Source organism: Oryza sativa, chromosome 6 (genome assembly GCF_034140825.1).
Source record: "Oryza sativa Japonica Group chromosome 6, ASM3414082v1".
NCBI classification, from domain to species: domain Eukaryota; kingdom Viridiplantae; phylum Streptophyta; class Magnoliopsida; order Poales; family Poaceae; genus Oryza; species Oryza sativa.
Window position 1 is genome coordinate 25,342,245 of NC_089040.1, and position 13,923 is coordinate 25,356,167.

At 46.6% G+C, this 13,923-nt stretch overlaps 1 protein-coding gene across 1 annotated transcript; it reads left to right on the forward strand.

The window, feature by feature from the left end:
* The first annotated feature begins 11,758 nt into the window (after positions 1-11,758).
* Positions 11,759-13,912, forward strand: LOC4341520 (zinc finger A20 and AN1 domain-containing stress-associated protein 8). The gene is made up of 3 exons (NM_001402878.1): positions 11,759-11,847; positions 12,024-12,085; positions 12,825-13,912. Exon 3 carries the CDS (start codon positions 12,838-12,840, stop codon positions 13,351-13,353), a length of 516 nt encoding a protein of 171 aa, NP_001389807.1. The 5' UTR covers positions 11,759-11,847; positions 12,024-12,085; positions 12,825-12,837; the 3' UTR covers positions 13,354-13,912.
* The last annotated feature ends 11 nt before the right edge of the window (positions 13,913-13,923 follow it).

The window sequence follows — 13,923 nt, forward strand, 5'->3', positions numbered from 1 at the left end:
GGAAAACGGAGCAGTCCATTAATGCGTGATTAATTAATTATTTGCTAATTTTTTAAAAAAATGGATCAATATAACTTTTTAAAGCAACTTTCGTATATAATTTTTTTTTCAAAAAACACACTTTTTAGCAGTTTGAAAAGCGTGCGCGTGGAAAACGAGTAGGGGGAGTTGGGAACCTTGACATACGAACAGAACCTAAGTCTGAGTTCTAAACTTTAACTCCAGCTTATAGTAACTTCTTTGGTTTTATTCCCCTCAAAAAAACTTCTTTGGTTTTTGTTAACAAGTTTTTAACTGCTAAACACCGTATTTTACGCAAAAAATTTATATATAAAAGTCTTAAAACATATCAAATAAATCTATTTTCAAATTCATAATAGTTAATTGAGTACCTAATTAATCATGCACTAATGAGACGCTCCGTTTTGTGTGCTGCTAATATGCTACTATTGTAATATGGAGTTTCAAAAGGGCCCTAATTCCAAACCTTTTTTAAAGCACACGGTTTAAAAAAATACATGAATAGGAGAAAAAAAATGTAAAATTGAAATGTCACGTGTTACCGAAACTTATAAGATTGTAAGTCAAAAGAATTTAACAGATGATGTGTTTGAATGGTTAATAGGAAAATAAAACTCATTTTGATATAATCTAGAGAGAAGAGAAATATGCATCGGACTTCTTAAAGAAAAACATATAAAATAAGGTTTGCGATCATGTGTAAATTTCTTATGGAGTTGAGGCATAGGATGCAATCCAAAGCAATTTACATACTACAGTCCTATATAAATTCCAAACATGCAGTTTAGAGAGAGAGAGAGGGGGGGCACTCTTTAAGGATTTGAATCCGTACAAATCCTTCCATCCAAAGGAACCCTAGCTTGCCAATAAATATTACTTATTGTCATACTTTTTTTTACAAAAAATGGTCAATACCAAAAACGTGTAAAAAAACAAAATGAGTCAATTATATATGTATATATATTACTCGTATACGGCTGTAGAAAATATGAAGATGAACCAAACATCAAATTACCTTCAAAACCCACCGGAAAACCAAAAAAAAAAACATTTCGCTCACTGGTGGTACGGTGGTGGATCTTTAGGGCATGTACAACGGTCTTTATTAGTGGTCTCTCTCTATTGCCATGCAAGTAAATTTGATGACATGGAAGAAAGAGAAATGAGTATGGTTGTTATGCATGACAACAGCTCAGAGTCGACTCTTAGCATTTATTAGAGCAGATTTTGTTGCATGGTGATGAAAGAAAGTAAAGAATAGTAAGAAAAAGTATTTTGATACATTAATGATTAGAGACTATATTGTCTCTAACTGTTGTAGAATGCTAGTCTCTAGATAATATAGAGCTAATATTTAACTCTACCTTTGTAAATGCCCTTACGAGGAAACGCATGAAGATAATTATAAACAGAATGAAGACAACTAATAGTGTAGCTGCCAGGCATTTTGTTGGGCCATCCTGACCAACTCAGGCCCAGCAACAACTGTACTAATTGGGCTGCTGTCCTGACTGACTCAGGCCAAGTTTTTTTTGTTGAAGAGAGATTGTTACCTCAAATAGCTAGCTACTAGCTAGTCATCAGACAGAAAGCTAAACTGTTGAAATATATATTCCGATTCCACTTAAAAAAACAAATATATTAGATATGCTCCCTTTGGTTTTTAATATATAACACCGTAACTTTTTGATATACGCTCGATCATTCATCTTATTGAATAAAAATTTATTTATCTATGTTATTTATTTATTTATTTTGTTGGAACTTGATTTATCATTGAAGGTACTTATATTTACACTTTTACACAAACGAATGGTCAAACAGTATATTTAAAAATAAAATACATCATATATTAAAAACGGGATGGATTAATACATTTCGGATGGTTAATCAAACGATGATACGAAATACATATATATAGCTAGCAAAACGTCCATCAATCCATCGTAAATACATGTTTTACAATCTGATTAATTAATTAGCACGGAAAATAATGTCAAAACGATGCTCTCTCTTGCATCTTGTTCCATCCCGTTATAGGTCGTAGTCGCCCATGCATTGCATTGCATGCTACGATCGATCAATGGAGGTAGTAGGCGAGGAAGGAGCAGGCGACGATGGCGGCGAGGGGCGGCGCGGCCGCCACGACGGCGGCTGCCGAGGTGGCGGCCGCGGCGCCGCCGGCAGCGGCGCCACCGGCGGCGGCGGCCTCGCCGCCGGCGCCCGGGGCAGGCGCGGTGGGCTCCGCCGCGGCGGCCGCCGCGCCCCCGGCTTCGGACTCCGAGGCGAGCACGGCGGTGGCGGACGCGGCGAAGGCGATGGCGAGGACGGCGAAGGCGACGGCGATCTTCTTCATCTCCATAGTATCACAGCCGGCGGGTGCGGTGGCGGGAGGGGATCGACGACGACGACGACGACCGGCCGGCCTGGTTTGGTCTTCTTCTTCTTCTCCGACGAGCTCCCGCCGCCGCGCGCGCTGGAACGGAGGGGGATTATTAGTGGTAGCTCTGGATTATTGGGGAGCGAATCGAGAGGCGGGTGGCCAATCTCTTCTGCGCGTCGTTGTTGGAGGAGAAGAGGGTGAAGAGGAGGGGAGTTTATAAGGGGAGGAGGGTGTCGAGAACGAGAGGTTAGGAGCGTGGTTAGGAGCTAATTTACGGTTGGTTAATGGTGGGTGGTTAGGAGCGTGCATGGGCATGGCTGTTGCTTGTGTCTTCACGCGCATAAAAGTTGAGATAAATTAAGTGAGCACAAACGCAGTTTATTGATTTAATTAAGGAAAAAAAAAAGTACGAATTACCCCTAACTATCGAGCTCGACCGAATTATACCCCCGAACTTAAAAACCAGACATTCTACACCCTCAATTATTAATATCGGATAAATAACCCCCGACTTAATCCGGAGTGGTTTTGGATCCTCCAGACAGCAATTTTTTTTTAAAAAAAATTAGTGTGCCCCACCTGTGTCAGTTCCCCTCCCCTCTCTGTCCCTCGCTACTCTATCCCAATCTCTCCTCTCTCTCCTCACCAGCACGGTGGCGACCGCGCGAGAGCAGGAGCAGGCGTCGCTGCCAGCGGCGGAGGGCGGAGGGCGGCGGGCGGCTGAGACGGAGGCGGAGCGGGCGGCCGGCAGCGGGAGGCGGAGCTCGCCCGGGCAGCCGGTGGTGGAGGCGGAGGCGGAAGGCGCTCTCCGACCTCCTCCTCATCGACCGGTGACGCGGCCGCAGCGGGTAGGACGGCGACGCCAACTTCCTCTCCTCGGACGTCCATGCCCGGACCAGGCCGCCACTCTCCTACTCGTCATCATCGTACCGAAAAGGCGACGGCATTGTGCCGGCGCACCACGGCCGATCGATCTGTTGTCTGTAGGCTTTGGAGGCGGTGCGGCGTGGGTCGACGGCGACGCGCCGCCGCCCACGACGACGCGAGGCGCGCGGGTGGAGGCGGTGGTGGCGCTGGCGTTCAAGACGGCGGTGACCGACGACCCGTCGGGGGCGCTGCCGACGACCCGTGCCGGTGGGCCGGCGTGACGTGCGTCCACACGTCGTCGTCGTCGTCGGGGCCACGCGTCGTCGGCGTCGCCATCGCCGGGAATAACCTGTCCGCCAGTACCTGCGCAGATCGATGCATCACATGCATGCACTGTCAACTTGTTCTAGAGAGCAAGATCGAAGCTAAGCTTAATTAAACTAATCACAGTGTGTGTGCATATGCATCGTCACTGCATTTTTTGGTTTCAAAGCCCAAGAAACCTGGAAGAATCTCAAGAGAAAACTAAACTAATTAAACAAGAAGCTGATTAACTTGTCATCAGAGAGACAGGGCGCTGCTTGCTGAAATTAAACCAATAGTATTAACAAGGGACAGTGGCAGAGGCCGTATCTGCCCCGGGACGGCCTGCGCCGGGACAGGAGCACCTACTCCTCCTCGTCGGCGTCGAGCAGCCGCCCGGGCAGCGACCGGACCAGGGCGCCGCGGAAGCACTGCCGTCCGTGCTCGGCTCGCTCGCGCTCCTCCGCCGCCTCAACCTGCGCGGGCGAGCTCTGCCTCCGTCTCAGCCGCCCGCCGCCATCCGCCGCCGGCAGCGCCGCCTGATCCCGCCCTCGAGCGGTCGCCACCGTGCTGGTGAGGAGAGAGAGGAGAGATTGGGATAGAGTAGTGAGGGGTAGAGAGGGGAGGGGAACTGACAGGTGGGGCCCATTGATTTTTTTAAAAAAAAATTGCTGACTGGACTGCCACGTAGACTCAAAACCACTCCGGATTGAGTCAGGGGGGTTATTTATCCAGTTTCAATAGTTGAGGGTGTAGAATGTCTGGTTTTCAAGTTTGGGGGTGTAATTCGGTCGACCTCGATAGTTCAGGGGGGTAATTCGTACTTTTTCCTTTAATTAATGGGACGGTATATACTAAAAAAACATCTCTTAAAATCTTGTGAATTTTGAACCATTATATCACTTTAAAATTCGTGCAGTGAACCTAACCCCTCCTACATCGCCGCTACCGCCCAACCGTGCCACCGCTCGGCCTCTCGCCGGAAGACGTCATCAGCACCAGTGAGACACCTCTCCCCACCGGCCTCCTTTCCCTCCCCCGCCCCCCTCTCTCATTTCTCCTCGAGCCGTCGACAGCAGGATGCTCCTGCCACCAACGTCAGCTCACCGCCCTCCTCCATCCCCATAGCTTTGGCACTGTCCACCTGTCCCGCCGCCCACCGCCAGGCTGCCAACTCCCATGACCATTCCTCTAAGCCCGACGACTCCCTTTTCTTACCCCTCCTCCTCCTCACACTGGGATCTTAATTTGCCAGCCCTCTGTCGGAGTTTGGGTTGTCGCCGGTTGTTGGAGTTGGAGAAGAAGCACTTGGAACATGAACCGTGAAGCACTCTAATGATCCAAAATCTGCAAAATTTGGTAATGCATTTTTTTGTCGACGGGAGATTAGTAATTCCGTTAACCATATACTCCCTCCATCCGAAAAATGAGTTTTGATTGGATGAGACACAATCTAGTACTATACAAATCTTGACATGTTTTGGTTGGATAGAATATATCATGTCCAGATTCGTAGTTCAGCAATTAATATTTTTTATATTTTGATGTATCTCATGTAACCAAAACTTTTTATATTTTAACGCGAAGGGTGTACTTAAGTAGTTCAGTAATTAATATTTTGTATTTGTATTGATTTTATCGGGGATTACTATTTAACGCATGGAAGTTTCCACCGCACACTTTCCTCTTTTTTTTTAGAAACTTTAGTATTGATGGACTGAGCATACATTGGGCTTTGTCACCAAATGGTATGATAGATAACACGATGTCAGGGAGAGAAAACAGAGCGAAAGCAGGGGGACACAGACAGACGAACGGCGTCAGGATGAGCATCCAAAATACGAAAAGAAACAACCGTGTACATTCAGCAATCGCATCATCGTTTACACCTTTATTCGAGCTGTGATTCAGAAAACAGTCAGACATTTCACATTAGGAATAAGTTCACTTTAGTTTCCTCTATTTGTCGCCCAATCCAATTTTCGTCCCTTGATCGCAAAACCAGATACTACCAATCCCCCAATTTACGAAAACCAGACAAACAAGGTCCCTCGGTAGTATGGAGGGCGGTTTTGACCGACGTGGCGCCTACATGGCTCCTTTGACTAGGTCATCATCCCACGTGGCATTGACGTGACGCTTATGTGTCAATTGGATCCCGGAAAAATATTAAATCATGTGGGACCCACATGTTAGTTTCACACACAAATTAATAAAAATGGTGGGGCCCACGTGGGCCCCACATGTCATTCTCACCGCTACCTCTTCTTTCTCCCCTCTTCCCATCTCCCCTTTCCGCCCACCGGTGCCCCGCTCCGTTCCGTTCTTCTAGGGCCGCCGTCCGCCCGCCCGCTCCGCCCCGCCCCGCTGCGCGTAGGATGACGATGACGAGGAGGCTGGCAGCGTGCCCTTCTGCCCGGCGTCACCATCTCCTAGCCACTGCATCAAGTCATCCAACTTGGGGCCGAAGAAGAAGTCGGCCAGCGCCACGCCCTCGACGTCCGGGCTTCCGTTGCCGCCTACCGGTGGCGAAGGCGGAGGCAACAGCGGTCCCGAAGCAGACTGGTGGTATCGTGGTGGATTGGGGACTGTGGCGGAGGATTGGCACCAGTCAGAGCGGCGACGGCCGAAGCAAAGCGCGACAGTGGTGAGAGAATGACACCATAGCAGAGGGGTGAAGGCGCGTGCGTGGCGCGGCTGGCCGACGCGACGCATCACCGGCAAGGGGGCGGAGACTGTCGCTGGCCGCCGCCCGGTGCAACTCTTCCTCTGCCCGTGACCGTTGAGCCGCACCCACGGCGCCCCGCCATCGAGCTCTACACTGGATTGCAAAGGGAGGAGACGGGGATGCCGACCAGCGCGGAGAGGCCGGCGAGCCGCCGCTACTCTTCCGCCCTCCCGTCGACCGCCGTCCCCCACGCACCGCTGCTCCTCTCCCTCCCTCCTGTCGGACGGCACGCGTTGCCTCCTCTCCCGCCAGCCGCCCCGACGAGCTTGCCTCCTCCCTCGCAGCGCTCTCGCCACGCCGCCCGCCGCCCGTTGTTGCTCAGCCCACCGCCCGTCGCCGCTCTGCTTCCACCCGCCGCCCCTCTAGTCTACCCTCCGCCCGCCGCCCGCCATCGCTATGCCCACCGCTCGCTGCCGCTCGCACTTCTCCTCGCCTTGTAGGGAGAGAGAGAGAGGGGATAGAGAGAAGAGGGAGGCTGACATGTGAGACCACGTGGGTCCCTCCTTTTTAAAAATATTTTTGTGTAGCTGACATGTGGGTCCCACGGTTTTTTATATTTCCCCGGGATCCAATTGCCACGTCAATGTCACGTGGGACGAGAACCTAGTTAAAGGGAGCCACGTAGGCGCCACGTCATCCAAAACCAGGCACAATACTGTCGAGGGACCTTTTTTGCACGGTTTTGTAAGTTGAGGGATGCGTTGTAACCGGTTTTGCGACCAAGTGACGAAAATCGGACTAGGTGACAAATAGAGGGACCTAGAGTGAACTTATTCCTTCACATTATTGCCAACAACAAAAATACACAAACGTGAGTTCTCGTGCTCGTGCTCCTTTGAATCCGTCCAGTTTGAAAGTGTTCTTCAGGCCGCGTTAGGCCCAAAAAAGTGGCTACTGGACGAGAAGTCAGCCAAAGCCCAAGATCAGCTTTCACCCGCCCACGGCGCCAGACCAGGAAGAAAAGGTCGCCGACCAGGGGGGCCCACTGGGCGCTGTCACGGCCCGCGTCGCGTGCGGATCACGCCCGCAACGCACGTCGCACGGCACGGGCCGGCTTTCATGTGCTCGCGCCGCCGGCGGCCGCCCACAGTTACTGCAGTGTCGCGCCAGGCGGCGGTGGCGGCGAAATCGATCGATGCTGGGTCGCCGTCGATCGTGTCTCCGAGCCCTTCGTCAAAATGAGCAAGTTGGGGGGTGGACTGCGGTATGGTCGTGCCAAGGTCTGGATCGAAAATTTTGAAGAACATCGGCTATAGTTTTTTTTTAAAAAAAATAATAACAGTTTAAATCCTCGGTCAGATTCTAGCTTGGTTTTTTATTCTCCGTCTCACTCCCTCCAGCTCAGAATAGTTCTGTTGACAAAATCACCAACAACATTAGAGTTGGATAGGGTAACGAGCTAAACAAACTTTATCTTCGCAACATTACCAATCCCTACTAACATTCGGTAATTTTATCAATTATTAAAAGAATATTTGGTAATTCTAGAAACTTCAACCCACATTACTTAAAAAAATAATTTTTCACAGCGTCACCCTATCATTTTTTATGGCGAATATTTATGAAAACCACAACAGAAAATATAACAAGGGGTAGGAAGTTTCGAACCGCCAGCAAAAACTGATCTTCGTTAGCGGTTGATTTAAGAGGGCCGCCATCAAAGATATTATGGTTTTTGTTGGCGGCACACTTAATACACCGCTAGCAAAAATGGCAGATCTTCACTTGCGTTCGTCTTTTTTACAAGCGGTCCACTCATGCAACCGCTTCTGAAAAGGTTTCACCACGTAGCCCCAGCGAAAAAATTACTCGAGCTATAAAAAAAATATATCTCCCCACCCTATCCTTATCCCTTCACTCCTCACCTCATACTTCTTTATCCCTTCGCTGCAGAGAGGATCGCTGCAAAGAGAGCGGTAGCAGCGGCTCGAAGCGGTGGTCGGGTGCACGCGGCGGATCCAGCGCCGGGAGGGGGTGGAGCTCAGCTGCGGCGGACCTTGGCAGCGGCGGCGAGGAGGCCCGAGGCGACTCCATCCAGCAGGTGGCGGCGCGCTGGCAGATCGAGGCGGCGGATCCAGGTCTTCCTCCCTCCTCCCCTTCCCCCATCGCCACCACCCCCTCTCCCTCTCTCAGATCTGGCGCACGGGCCGCGGTGGGGGTTGCGGCGGCGCTCTACAGCGGTGGAGGCCAGCAGGGCTCACCAGCGGCGTCGTCGAGGCGGAGGCAGTGGAGGCCGACGGGGCTCGGCAGCGGACTTCAAAATTTTGTTAATGTGTTGATTTTTGTGATACTTGAATGCTTGAGTGAATGGAAATTGTTGATTGTAAATTTTTCATGTAATTTTTTGTGGATTTTTGAATACTTGGATAAATTACTGTGAAATTTTTGAATGGTGGAGCGTTGACGGAGGGCGGACGGAGCGGTGTCGCTCCGTTTTTTAAATTTGGCCAGAATTAACACTGGCGGCTAGCACATTGTAACCCGCCAGCGATAATTCATTTTCGCTGGCGGTCGTCTTAAGTCAGCCGCTAGCGAAAATGGATCTTTGCTGGCGGTTGGCTTAAGATGACTTCCAGCAAAAATGAATTATCGCTGGCGGTCGAAAACCGCTAGCGAAGATCGTGATCTTCACTGGCCTTTGGTTTGTGGCGGCTGCGATTTCCGCCAGCGAAAAGCCAAAATGGCCGCCATGAAAGATGATTTTTGTAGTAGTGCCACACTGCCACATAAGTATAAGTACATTAAAATCTTGGTAAGTGTCAAACCAAACATTACCTCCACATATCTCATTTTGGAAAAATAAAAAAAAAAGAACATTCCTAACTTTTAGCTTTACCAACAAATGGCAAAGTTCGTTTTAGCAATGGATGGAACAAGCCCTAATGCGATAATCTTTATGCAGAATGTATGGTGTAAAATGTGATTAACATACAAGAGGAAAATATTTCGACTATTGTTTAGTTTCTTTATCTCAAATATAGCAATTTCTAGAATTGAATCCTAGAATATATTTCTATATTTTTTTTACTTTTCGTTCTAATATTCGTGGCTGATCCTAAAACTTGGAGTACTTTATGCATGAGTAGAGGCAGTAGAAATGTGGGTGCGGGAGATGCAGTTGGTGCACGTACAGGCAGGTGGACTACTACCATACACACGTAGTACAAGATGATCATTGCCAGCTCGCCACGTACAAAACGTAACGCTCTAGAGACGGACAAAATCGCCATCCTTTCCAGCCACCACCTATGCATCATCGCATACATATATGCCCAGCGCTCATCTCATTCTTCCCATCGATCTCTCGTCCGCTGCTGTACTGCCGCGTAGCATGCACACAGCTCGACCGATCTGCAAGAGTAGTTTATACGTACGCGTGATGCTGCTTGAGGGTAGAACGTACTAGCGATAGGCCGGCTAGGGCGTCGTATACTCTGTTTTCAAATATATGCTACCGTTCTTTTTTACATTGATAGATCATTTTATTTAAACGAATTAAATATAAATATAAAATTTATGTTTAAAATATTTTTAATGATAAAACAAGTCACGATAAAAACATGTACAGTCTTTCTAATCAATGAATGGTCAAATGCTATATTTAAAAGTTAAAAAGAAGTTCATAATAATTAATATGAAGGTAGCCTAGGCAACATATCGAGAGCGAGGCGTGATCGCACTATCAAAATACTCCATTCTTCCTTAAATGTTTGACACCGTTGACTTTTTTAAATATGTTTGACCATTCGTCTTATTCAAAAACTTTTATGAAATATGTAAAACTATATGTATACATAAAAATATATTTAACAATGAATCAAATGATAGAAAAAGAATTAATAGTTACTTAATTTTTTTGAATAAGATAAACGGTCAAACATATTTAAAAAAGTTAACGGCGTCAAACATTGGGATAGAGGGAGCAGTAAAGTAGGGTGAAAAATACGTGAGAATAACACGCAAACATTTTTAGGTGTTCGGCGCTGCCTTCCCAACTCAAGCAGCTTTGTGCAAGCCGAGTACAGGGCCGTAGTTCAGCCGCATAGGCTTTTGGGCTTTTGTTTTCGTTTCAATTTCTAGTTTTTTGTTTTTTTGCAAAAAAAAACTTTGCATTTGGAAATCTCTACCTTTACTTATAGTAAATTTGTGCTAAAATTTGCACATAGAGAATATATATCTTTTACATTTAATGTATTTTTTTACAGTATAATGCTTCTATAAACGAGTTCTGAAATCAGGAGAGCTCTATTAATTCCTAGAATGGGATTTATAGTCAAAAGTTTTTATATATGAAAAGTCTGTAAACATAATATATAAAAGTTTATAGGTAAAATGTTTCATTAAAAATGTTTTTTTGACTAATTTTCATTAAAATTGTAATTCAAACTTTAGTTTCATCTGACACTTAGGTTATGATTTGCCTTGTGATTAACTATGGAACGTGCACATGCTAATATGATACACAAGCGTGGGCGATCCACTAGTGCACGCCCAATGAATGGTCACCCATTATAAGACCCCGGTGATATATGGGTATAACATATGGATGATAATTTAAGCGACAATAGGGATAAAGCTCCTTAGGGAATAAAAAAGGAAGAGGTCAGGTGTTAATCATCAAGGAAACAATAGGCATACAATGTGGCGGGATGGAAGGCAGATATAATTTTTTTTTGAGGTGTATTGTGTTAAGTCAAATGTAAAAAAAAAGTGAATATAATTAAATCTTTCAATTTCTTCCAACTACTAAACTAACCTTTTGGTTTCTATACCTCCAACCTTACCTTTTTCTCCCATGGAACAAACCATATAATTAATACAATTATAAAAACAAAACCCTTGAATACCCTTTTTTTATATTTAATATGAAACTCGACAATGTTAAAGAGAGAGCTTCATTTATGATATGAAGATTACATTCCTAATTTAGTAAGTTCAAGATTCTTGCAGCAACATAAAATCTTCATTTCGCACAAGTTCTTAAACTCTAAATTCATGGACAGTCAACCAAGAGTATAAGCTACTCTATTCCACAATACCATTCTATTAGCAAAGTAAAACAACATTGTCACATGTGCTAAAGTCTATGACAGGACAAATAGCCCTTTTTAAAAAATAATTCAATAAAAAAGTGTGTTTTAAAAAACTTAACTAAAACAAGGTTCAGAAGATCTTTTCTCAAAAAGAAAAAAAAAGACATATAGTCCTCCAACTTTTGAGTTGTACAGCCACGGCACTTTCTCTTTCTCCTCTCCCTCACTGTCCATCTACAGAAGAAGAAGAAAAGAACACACACACACAAAAGAATCGTAACCCGGCAACCTGACGGTGGGGGGCCCACCCCGCACGGAAAAATCGAGGTGGGCCCCACCGCTCCGGGGGAAGGGAAGGGGCATTTCCGTAATTTCGCGGCCTCCACCTCCTCTTCTTCCTTGCTTTATCTCTCTCCCCCACCTCCCCACGTTTCGCCCCCCATTTCGAAGCCCACCGAATTCCATTCCTCGCGATTCCTCTCCCCTCGCCTCCTCGTCCTCCCCCTCCTAGGGTTCGTTCCTACTCCCTTTCCCCCCCCCCCCCCCGATTCAATCGCGCCTCGATCTCTCGCCCCCGGTGCTCCTCCCTGGCCGATCCGGGATGCTGTTGATTTGAGGGGTTTTCTTTTTTCTTTTCTTTTCTTTTCTTTTTCTTGATGGTTTCTTGATGGGGGGTTCTGTGATGCAGGGATCGCCGGAGAGGAATCGCGCGGAGGAAAAAAAAAGAAAAGGGCTTCCTCGTCGTCTAAGGTTCGTGGCTCGATTGCTTCCCTGTTCGATTTATGATTATTATTGGTTTAATTTAGCGTGTTTTTTTTCCTTTTTCCGCGGTCAAAAGGTGTGATTTTTTTTGATTTGTTGATTTGATGTGTTTGGGGTTGGGGTTGGGTGTGGAAGGAACGGCGATGAGCGGCGAGCGAATTCGGGGGAGGTATGGTGTAAAGGCGGTGTTCCCTTTACACGTATTGGGGGTGTGGTTGTTGCGCCTAGTTGATGGATGGATGAATGGATGGATGGCTTCTTTGGGGCGCTTTGGGCAAAGTCAGTGAGCAGATATGGCTGCAACTTTATGGATTTGTTGCTCTGTTGCGTAAAGCGGCGTAAAGTTGGGAGCCTCTTTCTAGAACCAATATATATATATATCCCCTGCTCTCTGATGTTGTTAGGTAATTAGTCTGTTGGGCTAGATAGATTTATAGCAAGGCAGGTTGGACTGTTAGTGGTACATCCACTTTTCTTCGGAGTTCTTTTACATGATGCTTTGCTAGAGTGAAATTTGACATGTATACTATGCTTCTTGTTTTTGTCGCGGTGTATTTTGCGCAATCAAGAACATATGCCATCATTGGCAGATATTGTCTGCTCAGTTTTGCTACCCTGAAGTGGAACATTTGATTGTAATGCATTTGCTTTTAGAGAGTGGAAAAATGGAACCTGTTTTTCTTCTTTAGTCTTGTATTTACGCATTTTTTCTTCTTCTGATTTATAGTTAAAAGGAAGCCATGGAGCACAAGGAGACTGGATGCCAGCAGCCAGAAGGCCCGATCCTTTGCATCAATAACTGCGGCTTCTTTGGCAGTGCGGCTACCATGAACATGTGCTCAAAGTGCCACAAGGAGATGATAATGAAGCAGGAGCAGGCCAAGCTGGCAGCCTCCTCTATCGACAGCATTGTCAATGGTGGTGATTCCGGGAAGGAACCAATTATTGCTGGTCACGCTGAAGTAGCTGTTGCTCAAGTCGAGGTGAAGACGCTTGTTGCGCAGCCTGCTGAGATTGCTGGTCCTAGTGAGGGGGTCACGGTGAACCCCAAGGGGAGGGAAGGACCAAATCGGTGCTCCACTTGTCGGAAGAGGGTTGGTCTTACCGGATTCAACTGCCGATGTGGCAACTTGTACTGCGCAATGCACCGCTATTCCGATAAGCATGACTGCCAGTTTGACTATCGGACCGCTGCTAGGGATGCTATTGCCAAGGCTAATCCGGTGGTGAAGGCGGAGAAACTTGACAAAATTTAGGGGTTTCATATGGTTGGTGAACGAAGCGTCACAATCTGCGGTCTTCATCATCCATCTTTGCTGCATTATCCATGCCTTTTCCTTTCATGTTGGCTGCTACAATCTAGTTGTTCGGCATTTGTGATGCATGGCACACCACGGCAGCTTCAAGAACCCTCATCTCTGGTCAGTCCGAATGGTTTGCATGTTGGCTATGTTGTGTAAGCTTTATTTATGATCGTCTTGCGCTGACGGTATTGTGGCTTCGCATTTAGCTAGCTCTGTAATGTACTATTGTATCCGAAGTGTTACATTGCAACCAGTAATAGTAATCAGCAATCGTCCGTTATATGGTACTGATGACCATTCCTGTGTGCAGTACATCTCAATCTTCTACATGGTAAACTCTGGGTGAGGATTCACAATATATATACTACCTGGATATCTCCCACAAAGACTTGTTTAGAAGTTTAGGTGACCTGGTGAGAATGTGGTTCTGTGGTTGGTTTGTGTAGGCTTTGGCTTTACCTGGATATTATACACTGGAATATATACTTTTGCATGTGGAGCTTCTCTATGTGATCTATTTTT